General features: G+C 38.0%; 1 protein-coding gene across 4 annotated transcripts in view; it reads right to left on the bottom strand.

The window, feature by feature from the left end:
* Positions 1–533: 533 nt before the first annotated feature.
* Positions 534–17,950, bottom strand: part of LOC100344499 (transmembrane protease serine 11G) — a 42,202-nt gene continuing 24,785 nt past the window's right edge. The window contains exons 4-10 of one of the 4 annotated variants that reach the window (XM_008267799.5): positions 16,713–16,780; positions 15,623–15,783; positions 13,524–13,562; positions 12,608–12,779; positions 11,361–11,620; positions 7,961–8,103; positions 544–5,268 (exon numbers count right to left, since the gene is read on the bottom strand). In XM_008267799.5, coding sequence (XP_008266021.4) covers positions 5,107–5,268; positions 7,961–8,103; positions 11,361–11,620; positions 12,608–12,779; positions 13,524–13,562; positions 15,623–15,783; positions 16,713–16,780 — 1,005 coding nt within the window. In that variant the 3' untranslated portion in view covers positions 544–5,106. Of the gene's footprint in view, positions 5,269–7,960; positions 8,104–11,360; positions 11,621–12,607; positions 12,780–13,523; positions 13,563–15,622; positions 15,784–16,712; positions 16,781–17,950 lie in introns of those variants that run through there. The other 3 variants (XM_089302697.1, XM_089302696.1, XR_016212141.1) reach the window with 3 other exon arrangements.

Below are 17,950 nucleotides of genomic sequence, written 5' to 3'. Positions count from 1 at the left end.
TTGCACTGCAGTTCTGGATGGCCTCATTCTTTTAGTTGTGGCCCCAAATCCATGTTAGCCTCTTTCTCTTATAGTTTATCTGCAGTTGATATGGAAGAGGAAACAAGTGTCCTGTGCTAACTCACTGTTTTGGCAGAAAGAAATATATACAGACACACATGTGTATGCACTTATAAAATGAGTATTTTTAAAAAATTTTATTTGAATATTTTTATTTATTTGAGGGGCAGAGGGACACACAGAGAGAGAACAGAGAGAAAGAGACAGAGACAGAAAGATATCTTCCATCCCCTGGCTCACTTCCCAAATGCCCATAACACTGCTCTAGACAAAGCATGGAATTCCATCCTGGTCTTATATGTAGGTGTCAGGGATGCAAATATTTGAGACATCACCTGCTGCCTCACAGTGTGAGCATTAGAAAGCTGGAATTGGGATGCAGTTGGGAATAGAACCAGGGATTCCTGTACAGAATTTGGGCATCCCAAGGGGCGTCTGAATTGCTGTGCCCAATGTTTGCCACCAAAATGATCTTTTTTTTTTTTTTGATATAGAAAGTGGGGAGTCCCTTGATAAGTGAATAGATATATAGTTTGTTTAAACAGTGAAAAACATAAAAAGGATATACAGAACTTTAAACTTTTATTTCCTTAGGAACAAATCATGGAGAGATTGCTGTATTTTCCTTTATACCACTTTATGTTGGGAAAGCACTTAACTTTATAGCTTGAAATGAAATGCCAATTAGTATGCTGTAAGAAGTAACCTGGATCAGCAGGTGGCAGCATAGTAACACATTTGGTCTAAGTGTCTTCATGTTATTTCTCATGCAACTGTGTCACAGTGACCTGTTGCTTCCATGTTTTCTGCATTTAACCACAATAAAATGACATCAATAGATTGTGTGATCCAATTATTGTTTTATTTGGGCTAGATGCCTGCTTAAAATATTTTTTTTGTTCTTAATCTGTGTGATTAAGTTCCTTTGATTCCCCTCAATGAGACATTCTCTTTTGTTTGGTTCCTATTAATGTATTTAAGTTATAAGAAATACCTTGGTGATTTAAAAATGATTAAAAAAACCCGTTTTTTATTCTATGTACTATTAATTGGATAAGTTCTAGGACTTTTCCAGGGCAGATTGAAAAGCTGGTTTGTGACCACTTTAATCTTACCTATGGACCTGCTGTAGTTCAAATGGAGAGTTTCCTTTCTGTTAGTGGCCAGGGCCACCAGATAAAGAGCACAGTCTAAAAACAATGGAGCAATGCCTGGCCGCACTTCCCAGGAGGGCTGCTGCTTTCAGCAGCAGTTACAAAAAATGCTTATGTCTCTTTATGTGGTCTTGAGAATGATGACTTTATTTTTTATTTTTTATTTTATTTATTTATTTATTTATTTATTTTTGACAGGCAGAGTGGACAGTGAGAGAGAGAGAGAGACAGAGAGAAAGGTCTTCCTTTGCCGTTGGTTCACCCTCCAATGGCCGCCGCGGCCAGCGCGATGCGACCGGCGCACCGCGCTGATCCGATGGCAGGAGCCAGGAGCCAGGTGCTTTTCCTGGTCTCCCATGGGGTGCAGGGCCCAAGCACCTGGGCCATCCTCCACTGCACTCCCTGGCCACAGCAGAGGGCTGGCCTGGAAGAGGGGCAACCGGGACAAAATCCGGCGCCCCGACCGGGACTAGAACCCGGTGTGCCGGCGCCGCTAGGCGGAGGATTAGCCTAGTGAGCCGCGGCGCCGGCCTTTATTTTTTATTTTTAAGATGATTTATTTCTTTATTTAAAAAGCAGAACGACAGAGAGAGAGAGAGAGAGAGAGAGAGAGAGATCTTCCATCTGCTGATTCACTCCCCAAATGGTCACAATGGCCAGAGCTAGGCTGATCTGAAGCCAGAAGCCAGAAACTTCATCCAGGTCTCCCACGTGGATGACAGGGGCCCAAATACTTGGGCCATTTTCTGCTTTCCCAGGCACATCAGCAGGGCACTGGATCAGAAGTGGAGTAGCCGGGACTCAAACTGGTACACATATGGATTCCAGGGTCACAGGCTGCAGCTTTAACTGCTATGCCATAATGCCAGCCCTGGGGGAGGGGGGATGGGCTTGGTTTTAAACACAGTTATACTCAACATCTAGAATAGATGATACCAAACACATAGAGGTTCAGGAAATATCTGTGAGATGAATGAACAAGTGATTATGGAAGAGGTTTGCTGGAACGCTCCAGCTCAGGGATGTCCAGTAGGATTTTCTGTGGTGATGGAGAGGCTCTTTCTCAGTGCTGGTCCCAATGATACCCACAGCCCCAAGCAAGCATTTTGTGCTTGCAATGTGGTTAATGTGACTGAGGAAAGGAAGTTTCAATTTGTTTAATTAATTTAAATCTGATTAGCCTAATGGAGCTGCCATACTGCACAGTGCAGCTTTTGGTGCATAGAGGTTTCCTGTTCTCCATTTTGCAGTGTTAGCGGGTGACAGACTGGGCCATTCTCACTCAGCTGCATACATAAACCCCTTTTCAAATAGGATCTATGTATGCACTCTGAGGTTATTAATCACAGTGTTCTTGGTGCAATTATTCAGGGTTTAGTGATTGACAAATGACTTGCTAAGTACACTCATATTCTTCTTGTAGGAATTAGTTGCCTGCAGCGGCTGATCATTCAAAAAGAATCTTTCCTCCATCATCTTCCTGCCTGATTCAGTTCCCAGATGATCCTTGTTTGGTGAAGATTGTATAGATAGGAGTATAACAAACGGGTTTTTGTTTTAGCACTTCCAAGGCATTATCACTTAAAAGAGAAATAAGAAAAATATTTCCAAATTTATGAAGAAAATTTGAGTACATAATTTTTAGTAGAAACCTTTTCGGGGCTAGCACTGTGATGTAGTATACTAAGCCTCTACCTGAAGCACTGGCGTCCCATATGGGCACCAGTTTGTGTTCAAGATGCTCCTCTTCTGATCCAGCTCTTTGTTGATGGCCTGGAAAAGCAGTGGAAGATGGCCCAAGTGCTTGGGCCCCTGCACCTGCATGGGAAACCTGGAAGAAGCTCCAGGTTCTTGACTTTGGATTAGACCATCTCCGAGCATTGCTGCCATCTAGGGAGTGAACCAGCGGATGGAATACCTTTCTCTTTGACTGTTCCTCTCTCTGTCTGTAACTCTGCTCTCAAATAAATAAATTAAAATCTTAAAAATATAGAGACTTTTTCTCTTCTACTATTGATTCCATTGTAGTGGTTCTTAACTGGAAGTACTTTTCGCTCCATAGGGGATATTTGACTTTTTCCGGATTTATTTTTGGTTATCACATCTTGGTGAGAGGTATTATTGGCATCTAGTATGTAGAGGTAAGGAATGTTGCTAAATAGTCACCATGCATAGGACAGTCTTCCCCAACAATTATCTGTGACAAAATCAAAGGCACCATGATTGAGAAACCTGTATTCTAGTGATGATTCAAAGGTAATGTCTGAATTTATTATCATAAATATTTTTAATGTATACAATAAAATATGTGGGGCAAGAGAGACTGCTACTTGATATAACCCTCCAAATCCTTTTATTTATTTATTTTAATTTTCTTTCATTTGAAAGTCATAGATACAGAGAGGGGTAGAAAGAGAGAGAGAGAGAGAGAGATTTTCCATCTGCTGGTTCAGACCCTACATGGCCTCACTGGCCAACCCCTTGGCTGAAGCTAAGAGTCTGTAGTGTCCTCTGGGTCTTCCACATGGATCTACTGCTTTTTCCAGGCCATTAACAGGGAGCTGGACCAGAAGTGGAGCAGTCAGGACTCAAACTGGCACCAATATGAGGTGCTGGCATCACAGGCAATTTCATCTGCTATGCCACAATGTTGGGCTACTCCTTGTCCCAATCTTAACAATAAGTTATCTCATTTATTTATTTTTCATTTTGTTTGTTTATATTTTTTAAAGTTATCTCATTAACTAAATTACTTGTACATGGGAAGAAAGCAAATAAACGTTCAGATTCAGCAAATTAGTTTTGTTATATACTAGTTGATAACCACATACAGTACTATAAAATATGTAATCAAATACATATGGAAATGACATTTCCATAATAATTTAACCATTCCAAAGATGCCTTCTTGATTATCTGAAGACTTTGTATAAATATCATTCTTCAAGAAATGCCTATTTTTAATTTAATTTAAATATTCACAATAAGGTCTTTACAAAATCCTTTATCAAATTGTTTATGAATATCTTATTTTATCTTGGCTTCTCATGTAAGTTGTTTAGGAATATCTAACTTATATTGACTCCCCATTCTGAAGGCCCCCAAATTGTCCTAAAGTGGGTTGAAAAAATGTTTAAATAAAATGCATGAACAGATCATGAAACAGCAGTGAAAAGTAAATTTATGCCAAGTGTGGATCCTCTCTTGTTTTTGGAGACTGAGCTCAGTGGAGTTCATTCTTGTTGAATTCTTGCCTCTTCTCATTCAACTTCATGAAAGGCCAAGAAACTTGATCTTTTGTTTCTGAGCATTAAAGGCATGTTTACACAGTTCAGAGCAGAATCCTACGCTAGACAATATTTCCAGTTCTTCTGCTATCTTATCCAAGGACTTATCAACTGCTTCAAAATAACCAACAGTGTAATCATTTAAAGAAGTTGAAATCTGCACCAAATCATTTGTGATAGAATTGGCCAACACTAATTCTTTGATCTGTCTATAACATATAATGAGCCTCATCTGTTGAGGAAGACAGAAACTGGGGAACCATCAGGGAAGGGAAGTATGATGTGTCAGAGAAAATGTAGATTGCTTAGCCCCTTGCCTGGGTTGAACTGCCAGACTACTCTAAAATGTAATAGTGACTGGAAGACGAACAAGAACGTGATTAGTGACACTTGGACGCAATGGAAGATCTTCGTGGAGTTGGCAGTGCCTCCTATGCTCTTGGTCAACAAAACACAGCCTTCCAACTGTTCAAGGGGAAAGTTGTCAGATCGCAGTTACTTGCATCTTGAATTCAACGACAATACACTTAGCAACATACACTAAACACAATCTGATAGAAACCACACATGACATTTGTAGTTAGAACGTAGGTGTAGTTGTTGCACTAGATGTTAGTTTTAGATTTAATCCAGTCCCGATAATGAGTCACTTTGGTATAAAGTCCAGGTTTGTTCTTTTTCCCACAGTCTATTCCCCAGCTTACTATTCCAATGAGGTACCAGATGTTTCTGTTTTGTGCAATAACCAGAGGTCCTCCAGAATCACCCTGGAGAAGGAGAAAAAACATGATCAGTGTGAAAAATAATGGGATGTCAGAAATAATGGCTAATTGGAATATGAATATCTAATAAATTTATCCAACAAATTTGAATTAAATATATGAAACTAATTTTATTTATTTATTTTAGTTATCCAAATAACTGTCATACTAATGTGGTAATTAAGTTTATTATTTACCTCTTATTAATAGCTTCAGTTGGAAGCTGGTGTGAATAAAGATAAGGTTTTCATGTTGTCTTTATAAAATTTTTAATTTTGCTGTAATTGGGTACTAGAAAGTGAACCTAAGGCCAGGTCATGCATCCATTATGACCTCAAGGCTCAACTAAAATGTTATGTCCTCCACAAAACCTCTCCTTACTTTCTTATCTAGAAACAACCTCTTCCTTTGCATTTGAACCTCACCTTGTCCCACTCACATGCATTGATAGTGAGATGTTCTGGATGTTGTACTGATGTGCAGGAATAGACTGGAGAGGAGGGAGACAAGCAGAGGGCACTCCAAGCAAATGTACACGATTTATTACTGAAAAGATTTTGCTCACAAACTAATGTTCCTTACTAGTGTGTCTTAGTGAACTGGTTTAAAATATGTGAATGAGGAGACTTCACTGTTATCTTTAACCCACTGTTTAGACAAATGTTTGTAAATGTATCTTTTAGTAATGGAGCTATCCTTTCAAAAGAAGTGTTATTTGGAAGCCCATTACAGATTAGCGTCACACACACACACACACACACACACACGAAAAATTAGTCTACTTGAAGCCGGTATTGAATTCTAGGGCCCTGTGCCCTTATCTCTGGTGTCTAGTGAGAAGAGTTTGAAAATCTGTCTGCCAAAACAATCCTCTGCAGTAATTATCCCTTGTGCCCATAAGGTAATTTAGTGCCTCAGTGTTCTGCTATGCTAGTGGTGATAAGAAATAAGGGAGTGTGAACCAATGGAAAGAGATGTTTCTGTGTAGATTTAGTTATATTTCTCTCAAGTCATGAGATTGAGGTGTATTTTAGATCATCCACATGGTTTTTCCTTCACCTGAGACAGTAAATTGAGTGAAAAGAGACCATGTATTCCACAATATGTAGCCAATTCCTGATTTTTGGTTAACATGTTTTAGTTACTTTTGTGTTATATTATTAGACTGTAAGTCATGTGGATTCTTTATGATTTTTAAAACGAATTTCCTTATCTAATTGAGACAGAATTCTTATCCACATTTTCACTCCCTAAATGCCCAGAATGGCCAGATGGACGGGGCTGGGCTGTGGCTGAAGCTGAGAACTGTGAACACGATCCATGTCTCCCGTATGGGTGGCAGGGACCCAATTATTTGAGTCTTCATCGATGCCTCCCAGTGTCTGAATGAGCAGGGAGCCAGTGTCAGGAGCTGCAACCCATATGGGATGTAGGCTAGGCCAAACATCCGCCCTTGACTTTTTTAAATGTTCATATTGGCTTCAGTAACTGCCACAATACCTCGCAGTTACAAAAAAAATGCTAATGCTAAGTGAATGAATGCTTACTACCATTATAGGACACACAGCCATTGGCAGATGAATTGTGGCACTTCTGTATACACATCAAATTCTCAGAGCCATTCTTAAATCTTTAAAGAATTGCTAAACTGTTGGATCCATTTTCAAATGCTATAAATTAAACCTTTATTATTTTATTTTGTAAAATTTTTATTTATATAGATGGAGAGAGAGAGAGAGAGAGAGAGAGCACTCTCATCTGCTGCTTCACTTCCCAGATGTCCACAATGACCCGATCTGGCTCAGGCTGAATACAGGAGCCAGGAATTCAACCAGGTCTCCCACTTGGATGGCAGAGACTAAGCTGCCTTATCGGTACCAGCTGCCTCAAAGAGTACACATTAGCAGAAAGCTGGAATCAAGAGTAGAATTGGGACTTTAACCCAGGCACTCTGATGTAAGACACAGGCATCCAACCAGCATCTTAAATGCTAAGCCAAGCACCACATCTTTTGGTTATTTTTATTTCATTAAATAACCATACTTTAAAATTTGTGTTCTCCTTACATGCTAACTGCTTAAAATTAAAGTTTTGACTGTGGAAAAAACTATTTACTTACTTAGTTTCTAGAAATGACCTGTGAGGTGACACTTGAATGTTAGTGTAGATGAATATGTACTACCGAATTTAGTTCTAAATAGTATAATTCTACCTATGGACATACAACCTTCAACATGCTCAATCTTGTCTGAATAGTGTAATTCTACCTGGATGTATGCTGTGTAAAGATGAATGTTTAAACACTGGTGTTGCAAGAATTTATGGACGATGGAGATATCTGCAGATCTGTCCCACAGTGCTTTGCAATTAGCAAGGATTAGGTACGTAACTATTGGTGATGACTATGGCTTGAAGCAATAATTACATGTCTTCTTGACTTGGTTTCTGCTATTTGCTTTTTCTCTAACCAAAGTTCTATTTTGCAGCTGACCACCATTTTTTACAGATGACTTTCCTCAACAGCAAATTATTAAATGAGTGTGTCTTGTGTATCTCGCACTCCTTTTGATTGTTCTCCTCTCTCCCTTCTCATTCATGAATTAATTTGATGGAATCAGATGAAGTAACATGAATTTACAGTCAGCAAGTCCATCCTTGCTAAAGAGAGTAACTTTTGTGAATTTGAGTCTACTCTTACCTCACATGCATCTAGTTTTCCTGTCAAGAATCCAGCACATATCATTCCTGATGAAACAGCACCACCATACACCTTAACTTGATTACAAACATCGTTACTTATGATCTCTATCTCAACTTGTCGTAGAGTATTGGGAAAGGGACCTAAAGAAGGAAAAGATAAGTAGATGAAGAATATCCACATTCTTGCTACAATGGTGAATTGTTGTGTCTTACAAAGGATGAACCAGTGATAAAACATAAATCTTAAAGTTCTAAGGTTTTGGGCTGGATGACAGTGTTCGGAACCAAGTTACATTTCTTGAGTGCTCTCCATGTGCCAGGCACTGTGTTTGGCAAGCTTCCTCTTACTATCCTACTTAGTTCTTGCAATAACCATGATAGTTAGATATGGGAATTTTCTTTCTCAATTGAGCAAACCAAAATTTACCTGGTTAAAATTCTTGCCATGACCACATAACTAAACGGGAGACAACATTACATTTAAACTTGGGTTTTTTTTTTTTTCATTACCTGGGAGAATATGTAATACCTTAACTTACCTTACTTGGAAATTTTTCTCATAACCCTACAGAGTACATAGCTGTCTTGAGAACTGGGAATTCTTTAGGGAAGGAAAGCAACACAGAACGAGACCTTATTACATGAAATAATGTTAATACTGTTGGAATCCTACTGCTTCATAGGAAAGATCATGTTTACTTTGCTAATGGAAGTAGTATAACTTGCTATTCAGAACAAATACCAGGGCAAGTTAACAAATGTTGAGGTAAAAAAACAGATTTTGTTAGAAAAAAAGCACATAGACTCTGTGAATCTTATAAATGGTGACAATGAAATCCGAGAAATATACAAAATCATGAGAATGTTAAACTTTAATAAAATGTAAAATGCATTCTTTTAAAAAAGAAATAATCTTTTATTAATTAATTACAAGTATTGATTCATTATTATAAGAAAGTATTATTTAGTTGCATGTAGCATTGTTTTAGTCTTAGTATTGTGTTCATTTTCCATTTATAGATTGATTTTTAAATAAATTATTCACATAAAATAGAGGCTGTGTTTAAAAGGGCTCACAGGGAGAGACTTGTCTTATCAACTGTTCCTTTGACAGATTTTGAAATCTCTAAAGTATTTTTTGTGTAAGTGTTTCAACAAAACTCAATACTATCTATTTTGTGGTCTCTAGTGTCATTAAATGATTTGGATATTCCTAGGCTTTAATCAACTGTATTTCAACTATTTATACTTTCCTTGTTCCAAGGAAATTTTTATTTAGCTAATTGGTATGCTTAATTTTAAATTTAAAAGTTTTTTTTTTTTTTTGACAGGCGGAGTGGACAGTGAGAGAGAGAGAGACAGAGAGAGAAAGGTCTTCCTTTTGCCGTTGGTTCACCCTCCAATGGCCGCTGCGGCCGGTGCACCTCGATGATCCGATGGCAGGAGCCAGGTGCTTCTCCTGGTCTCCCATTGGGTACAGGATCCAAGCACTTGGGCCATCCTCCACTGCACTCCCGGGCCACAGCAGAGAGCTGGTCTGGAAGAGGGCAACCGGGACAGAATCCGGTGCCCCGACTGGGACTAGAACCCCGGGTTGCCGGTGCTGCAGGCGGAGGATTAGCCTATTGAGCCGTGGCGCCGGCCTAAAAGTTTTATAATTCTTTAATGTCAACTTAAAAAAAAATAAATTCAAGTGCTTAGCTATATAACCACTATTTTTCTTTATCAAGTGTTCAAAGGAGAAAATATCCAGAGAGTAAAAATATTGTGTCTTGCAAGTTGTCAGACAACAATAATTCCGATTAAATATAGTTGGTTAAATCTTGGAAGGTAGAAGAAGAAAACCTGAATAGTCCTTGTCTTCAAAACGCAGGAAAAAACCATAATCAAATATCTAATCATTAGGGACCTGAGCTTTGACATAGCAGGTAAAGTTGCCACCTGCAGTGCTGGCATCCTGTATGGGTGCCAGCTCGAGTCCCTGCTGCTCCTCTTCCGATTCAGCTCTCTGCTGTGGCCTGGGGAAGCAGTGGAAGATGGCCCAAGTCCTTGGGTCCCTGCACCCACGTGGGAGACCTTGAAGACGCTCCTGGCTCCTGGCTTTAGATCAGCCCAGCTCTGGCAGTAGCAGCCATTTGAGAAGTGAACTAGCAAACAGAAGACTTCTGTCTCTCTCTCTGCCTCTGACTCTCTGTAACTTTGCTTTTTAAACAAATGAATAAATCTTTTTTCTAAAATCTATTAATTAAATTTAGTCTGATGTCTTACAAATTTATAACATTATTTCTATAAAATATTTAACTTATAGGAGTGGATAGCCCATTTCACAATAGTCTGTACATTACTGGGCTTTGAATGATTGATGAAGAAATCTCAAATCACTCCCAAATTACTACTCTGGGAGGAGATGATGAGTTTAATTAGATTCTAGAGGAAGCATATGATGCTATTTAAGAGGTAGATGTGTACCTTTTCTACTTTGATCAGGGAATAGCTTTACACACCAAAGGATTTAATTCCTCCTTCTCATAACTTTTTCTTGTAGAAGAATGTAGAAGCCCCAGAGTTGAAGAATGGAGCTCTCAGGTCATAAGGATAGTGTCTCAACTTGGAGTGCACATCAGAATTTGGCAATGTTTATTGGAGAGACACAAAATTCCATAAAAAAAAACAAACTGATAAAAACGAAGTATAGTGGAACTATAATTTGAACAAATACATAAGACTACAACTTCATAATAAGTGAGTAGAGCTAGAATCAGAAATTTTAGAGCATAAACTATATGCAAAAAGTCCAATCAAGAGGCATAGGACCTGGAGACTCATATCTAGTCCTACAAGTCTATGTTTGCAGTTTATTATGTATTATTAATTGAAGTAAAATTTTGTACTTGTAGACTTTATAAATTTTAGGCTCAAGAACAACTCCACAGGTACATGGATTACAGGGACCCAGAGTAATATTTAGCACCAGGTATAGACCAGCCAGACTCCTCGCTCAAGGCTACTTCTATTTACTTGCATGACACATTACAGAAACTTATCATTACTGTTGCTTAGAAATCATATACTTTATGAATTAGGCATCCATAGCAGACACTCTAGATACGAAAGATGGCAAATTAAAGGAAAGAAACACATGTTAGTGATTTTTCAATAAAGAAAGTTCTAACCAGTTTCTGTAATAGTTTATTAAAAAGAAAATAAATGTAGGTATGGAGTAATAGTAACAGCAAAGTTTTTGGTATTAACCATATCAATTTTTTGTTTTAGTCATATTTGTCATAGTATATCTTGATTCCATCTTGTACATATTTCATTTTGCATGTTCTCTTATCCTCCATTCACATGGGGGATGGTTTCGTATTTTTTGCTCTGTTGATTTTACTGATACTCACCATTCACTTTCAATGCTCCCCATCCAGTGACAAACACTTTACTCTGAGGCAAGACTTCAAAGGTAGCATTCGGGAGACACACTGTGTGCACGTCTTCAGAAAATAGGACAGGGGTGGAGAGCTTCACCACAGCAATGTCGTCCTCGTGCTTGTGGGCAGCATAGTTTTCGTGAACAATAATTGACTGCACATTTCTTCTCATCAGTGGAGGGCTTAGGGTTGTTCCAAAACTAGCCATCCATAGTTTGGGGTTTTTGTAACTAATCACAGATTAAAAGGAGCACAGTTGGTTCATTCCTAATCTGAGGTTGCCCAAGATGCTGGATGGGCATGGGATACAAGTGTGAGGGAAGGGCAGATTATTTAAGGTGATGGATGATGGAGGTATTCCCATCTTCTTTAAAATAGTTTTTTTTAATTGAGAGGCAGAGACAGAAAGACTGAACTAGAGAGACAGACAGACACACACACACACACAAATTTCTTTAATGGTTCACACCACAAGTGCCTGAAATGGCTGGCACTGGAACCATGGGGCAGCACTGGAAAGGAGCCAGAAACTCAATCCGAGTCTGATATAGGAACCAGTTATTGAACCATCACTGCTGTCTCCCAGGGTCTCCATTGATTGGAAGCTGGAACTAGGAGCCAGAGCCAAGAACTGAACTCAGGCAAACTGATGTGGGACATGGCATGTAACCCCTAAGATAAATACCTGCTCCTCCATCTTTTCTATTGAGGCTCTGCTTTCAACTAGCGGATAACAAATCCCTCATCCCATAATAGCTTATTTTTGTCCTTGAAGGGATTCTATATATTTTTAAAAAACTATATCATTGCCATTGTCAATTATAAAACTAATACACATCAATAAATGAAAATATAAATAAAATCTAGACATATATACATACATACACACATACATATATATATACACATACACACTCATATAAATGTATGTGTAACTGTGTAACCATGGAGAGAGAGAGAGAGCAAGAAAGGTAAAATTTTATTATTGTTTTCTCATGCTTCCTTTTTATTTAGTATTGTATCTAGAATATTTTCTCATTTTTAGAAATTTCACTAGCATTACTGTATCTCATTTTGTCCATATATCCCACATGCTAAAGATACTCTCTCTAATTTTTCTACTGTTCTTTAGTAATTATGAGATTAGAATTATTAGATATGAAAGTGAGAAAATGAGATAGCATTGGTGATTTTGTGGGTCCCAACTGAATACTTACGTATCAAAACAGTGGGCGGCAGTCAGGAGCCAATCTTCACTGATCAAAGATGCTCCGCAGAAGTGGACACCATCCATCTGTAGACTGGCTTGCCATGGCCAATCAGCTTTCTTTGCAATTTGACCATCAGCAATTCTTTCCATGGATGGGTATTCCATTCCTATACCACAACCTGTTAGAAGGAAAGAAGATGGCTATTTCCTGAAAGTACTATATGTATGGATATATTTGGCATATAGTTAAAGATGGGAACATCAATACCTATGACTTGCTTTAAAAATTTGTGGGTATTAACCTTACATATAATAGAATAATAATTAGTCACAGAGATAAAAGGTGATTATTTACATTTTAAATGTTTATTAGTATTTAAAAAATAATTATTGAATATTTTCCTAATGTATTTGAAGTAATTTTACTTTAAAACTTGCTTTTTCATATATTCTGGGGTCATGTTCTATATAACGGTTTACCCCAGTGAGAACTGACACACTTGGGTATTAACTGTACACTACTTATTATAGAAAAATGCCATTTGTGGTCTTTTAAAATACTTGTTGGACATTAGGAGCTTAGCAGTACTATAGTGTAAAGTTTCCATATTGAAGTTAATGAATACCAGTTAATTTTAAACAAAATTTTCTACTTTAGCAAAATGAGGGACATTTTAAAAATTCACAAGAAAATAAATTGTTAAATAGTCACTAGTAAAACTTTCTGTGAAAAAGAAGTATTTCCAATAGACCTTTCCAATTATTAGTAGTGATTTTTCCCTTGAGAAGAATGACATCATGCATCTATTTAGAGATGTTCTATAATTTTGGGAAATGATAGGCATATGAATAGAAAAAGGCTAAAAGTGTTTTGAGTTTTAGTGTTAGATTTAGAAGCATCTCAGTGAGATTCTTGAACTTACAGCTATTCAGAATGTGCTCTGCTTGTACTTCATTGATATCTGGAAAAAAACAAGGTGATTAATCATCACTGGAATTATAATTTAAAATACTATGTCTATGAAATGATTTTTTGTTCTGATTGGGAGGAATTGTAGTAGTTAGTTTATCATTAAATTTAACTTAAAGGCTATAGAGTAAATCCTATAAAAAGGAGAGAACTGGGGGGCAAGCCTTTTGGCATAGTGGGATAAGCTGCTGTCTGGGATGCCAGCATCCCATATAGGTGCCAGTTTGCATGCTGGCTGCTCCACTTCCAATCCAGCTCCTTGCCAATATGCCTAGGAAAGCAATAGAAGATGGCCCATGTGCTTGGGCTGCTACTCTCACATGGGAGACCCAGATAAATCTCTTGCCTCCTGGCTTCTGCCTGGCCCAATCCTAGCCATCAAGGCCATTTGAGGAGTGAACCAGTGACTGGAAGATCTCTCTCTTTGTCTCTCCCACTCTCTGTAACTCTAATTTTCAAATAAATAGATCTAAGAAACCAAAAATAAAAACAGTAACTGAGATAGAAAGTTTCTGAAATTCTAGAAGGCTCTGCTATTGCATAGGTCATTGAGTTCCAGAATAGGGCTCTTTCCATAGTCACCTGCAGTCTGTCCTATGGTATATTCCATACATTTCTAATTTTTTTAATATATAGTATATCTATATATACATATATAGATATTTAAATGATCTCTTATCCTATGAAACTCAACTTTGCTTGATAATATATATATTATATATATTCTCTCTCTATATATGTTTTATATATATATATATATATATATTCTCAAAATAATTCCCAAACACTCTTGCAAAGCAGAAGAATTAGGAAGATTCACCACTTTGAGAAGGTGGCAAGGATGGTAATAAGGAAGTCTCAACGCTATCTTACTAAACAAGCAACTGAGGATCTGGTGAGGGGGAGGTGGATCTCCCAGGATGGCCAATAGTGACTGACAGCTGACACCCTCTTCTCAATGCAGCAACACTGTGAAGGACTAAGTTCCCCACAACAATAGCTTCTGAAATAATGAGTTTGTTTCTAACATTCGACTGGGCAAGAGCTCAAAATCAAACTTAGATTTCTTAAAAAACTTCCATGTCTCTTCCACATTCCACAGGGAATGTGGAAGTGACATGGAAGTCCTCAAACATTCCCTCTGGAAACCTTGTCTCTGCCTTCTATAGTCCAGCGCCTTGGATGCAGCCTGTCTGTGTGATTGATAGAACTGGACATTGGGCATCCCTCACAGAAGGAGCCTCAAATTGATTTTTCTTGTTTCTGACTTATGCCAATGTAAAATATAATCTCCTCTGTTAGCATCTGCTACCTGCTGTACCCCTGGAACTATTTTGTAGAATAGTACTGGGGGAGATTTACTGGCAACTTGTAATTTTCTGTTACTTTATAATCTCATGTCATGGCTTAAACAAGTTCTGGTAAAATATGACAACTTCAAAGTTCACTCATAGTCCTGGAATCACAATGCTCTTTGTTTAATCTCATCCCACAAACATTCGTCAATTAGCTCTTATGTCTGGGTTACAAATGAGAGGCTGTGCTTATCCCAGAGACAGGTCCTATCTAGTCTGGCATCTTTCTTCTTCATTAGCCCCTTCATGTCCTGGGCAAATCTATCCTGGGTGCTGTGGGAAGGATGGAGAGGTGGAGCTCTTCCAACTTGAGCCCAAGTCCTCCTTGAGTCCCACAGACTGTGCTCTGTATGTCCAAACTGCTCTCACATTTTGGATTCAGACCGTAGACAGTACGGCAAGTGAAGAGCGAGGCACCTACCACGTCAGTGATGCAGGGTAGGTTTTATCACATGCGTGCTTCACTAATCCAAACAATTTCAATATGATTTTTTTTAAAAAAAGGAAGAAATACTATTATTTTTGCATTGTCATACAATGCTTGCTTTAAACTTATTTTGATCTTAGCCAAACAAAGATAATCTTTGGTGCTTTGTGGGGGTTGTTCATTCTCAAGTAAGTGAGAAACTTTCTCTGCAGCTGAGAAGATTAAGAAAGCAAGTAACTGTAGCAAAGGAAGAAAAACAGTATTTCTTGCCTCTAAGGTAAGGGAATGAAGTATCGATCATCAAGAGGCTTTCATTTGAATTCAGCTTCTGATGTAAAATGTCATCAGCTTGCTTTCTCATTGTGTCTGCGTTGTTAGCAGGGAACTGAAACATAAGTAATGCATCTGCTTTCAAACCATCATTGCCTGGCCTGAAAAATAAAATCACCAGAATGAGTGAGGGCATAACCACAGCAGTTACTATGTTATCCATTGTTACTTAACCATTAATTGTATCTTCAAGAAAATATAATAACAATATTTTTTTGATTTGTCATGAAATTTTCTACCCTTCATATGTACACAGATGTTAATACCTGAATTATTTCCTGCTTGTAAAACTTTTTCATACTCAAGGAGAAGAAATTTATATGAAACTTCTTAGAATTATTTTCTGGAAAAATGTCAAATGCACCTGTTAAATTCATTAGCCTTGTGTATATATACATATTTTGTGTTTTAAAAATTCAAAATATCTGTTTATTATTCTTATAAAGTAAATAAAATTGGGGCAGGTGTTGGTCGCAGCGGTTAAGACAGTGCTTGCTGTGTCAACATTCCATATTGGAGTGCCTGGCTTCCAGGACCAGTCTACCCTGCATTCCAGCTATTCCTGCCAATGAGCATCCTGGGAGGCATCAGGTGATGGCCCAAGTAGGAGGGTTCCTGCCACTCATATATAGAGTTGGCTTTGACTTGGCCTACCCCTGGCTTTTGTGGGCATTTGAGGAGTGAATAAACTGATGAAACACCTTTCCCTTTCAATCTATTTGCCTTTCGAGTAAGTAAGTAAGAAAGTGAGTAAATAAATAAAATTGAAAAAAGTAGTTAATGATTATAATAATCTTCAGCTGGAATGCAAAAGTCTTAAAGGACAACTAGTGGAATGCATTTCATCACTATCAAGAACTTCTTACTACAGGTACACAGTGTGGGAGGAATAACAATTAAATATAATATTACAAAGTTGCTTTCATCCTTGGTATGCCTAAGATCTTTGGCTTTTTTCCAAAAAGCACTAATATAATCATTTTATATATTAATACAAATTTCAAAATACAAATTAATTAGTTGTGGTTACCTAAAGTTGACAACATGAGATTTGATGTAATGATCTTTTAAACTGGATCTTTGAAATATGTTATCTATCTGAGAAGAGAAAAGAAAAACAGCAGAGTAGAACTTTGTTAAATGTGAATTTCACACATGTCAATATGTCACAAGGTGCTTGTATAAAATCTGCAATGACACAAATATGATTTGCTTCAATGTTTGTTTAGAGTTATCCACAAAGCTCATTTGGGCTTCATCCTGATGTCATAAAGGTCATACTTACAGTTGAATGTTTTGAACAACTTTTCACATGGCCAGAGATACTGATATAAAGAGTTAAAATTAATCAAGTCATTATCATGCTTATGATAGAATTGAAGGGACAGTATTTTAGGATTTAGTGAAAGTTTTTAAGTCATGTTTTGAACCTGTGGTGAATAAGGGATGTGAAGAGTATATTAATGAATACAAACGTGTAAAATAAATATACTTATCAAGAAAAATACATGAAATTATTTCTTGGAATAAGACAATAAACGCCCCTTGGGCATCATTTCAGATGTTTTACATGTAATAATTTCTCTGTAGTATAAATTCTTAGGTCAAACCATTTCTCAATAAAACCAAAGCTTGTCGCAGTATCTGTGATTGCATGAACTTTATTACAGTTGACTCATCAAGGTGGCCTGTCAGAAATAAGACTGAACCATAAGTGTACCCATATCTGAAGAGTTAGCCAGAAACTCAAGAGGAGATGTTGTACTGCAAAACTGAGTGTAGGGCTAACAAGTGCTTTGTGGTCACCTGGTTTGATTTATGAAATGCTCTTTGGTGAAGTTTCATGTGGTATCATATTGGATACGTTGATGAGTACAAGTTGTTTTTTTTTTTTTTTTTTTTTTTTTTTTTTTTTTTTTTTTTTGACAGGCAGAGTGGACAGTGAGAGAGAGACAGAGAGAAAGGTCTTCCTTTTTTGCCGCTGGTTCACCCTCCAATGGCCGCCGCTGCAGCCGGCGCACCGCGCTGATCCTGGCAGGAGCCAGGAGCCAGGTGCTTTTCCTGGTCTCCCATGGGGTGCAGGGCCCAAGCACCTGGGCCATCCTCCACTGCACTCCCTGGCCATAGCAGAGAGCTGGCCTGGAAGAGGGGCAACCGGGACAGAATCCGGCGCCCCAACCGGGACTAGAACCCGGTGTGCCGGCGCCGCAAGGTGGAGGATTAGCCTATTGAGCCACGGCGCCGGCTGACAAGTTTTTAAAGAAATCT

The sequence above is a fragment of the Oryctolagus cuniculus genome, chromosome 8 (assembly GCF_051225735.1).
Source record: "Oryctolagus cuniculus isolate XC-2025 breed Fujian yellow rabbit chromosome 8, ASM5122573v1, whole genome shotgun sequence".
Lineage (NCBI taxonomy): Eukaryota > Metazoa > Chordata > Mammalia > Lagomorpha > Leporidae > Oryctolagus > Oryctolagus cuniculus.
This window is presented reverse-complemented; position numbering and strand designations above follow the sequence as displayed.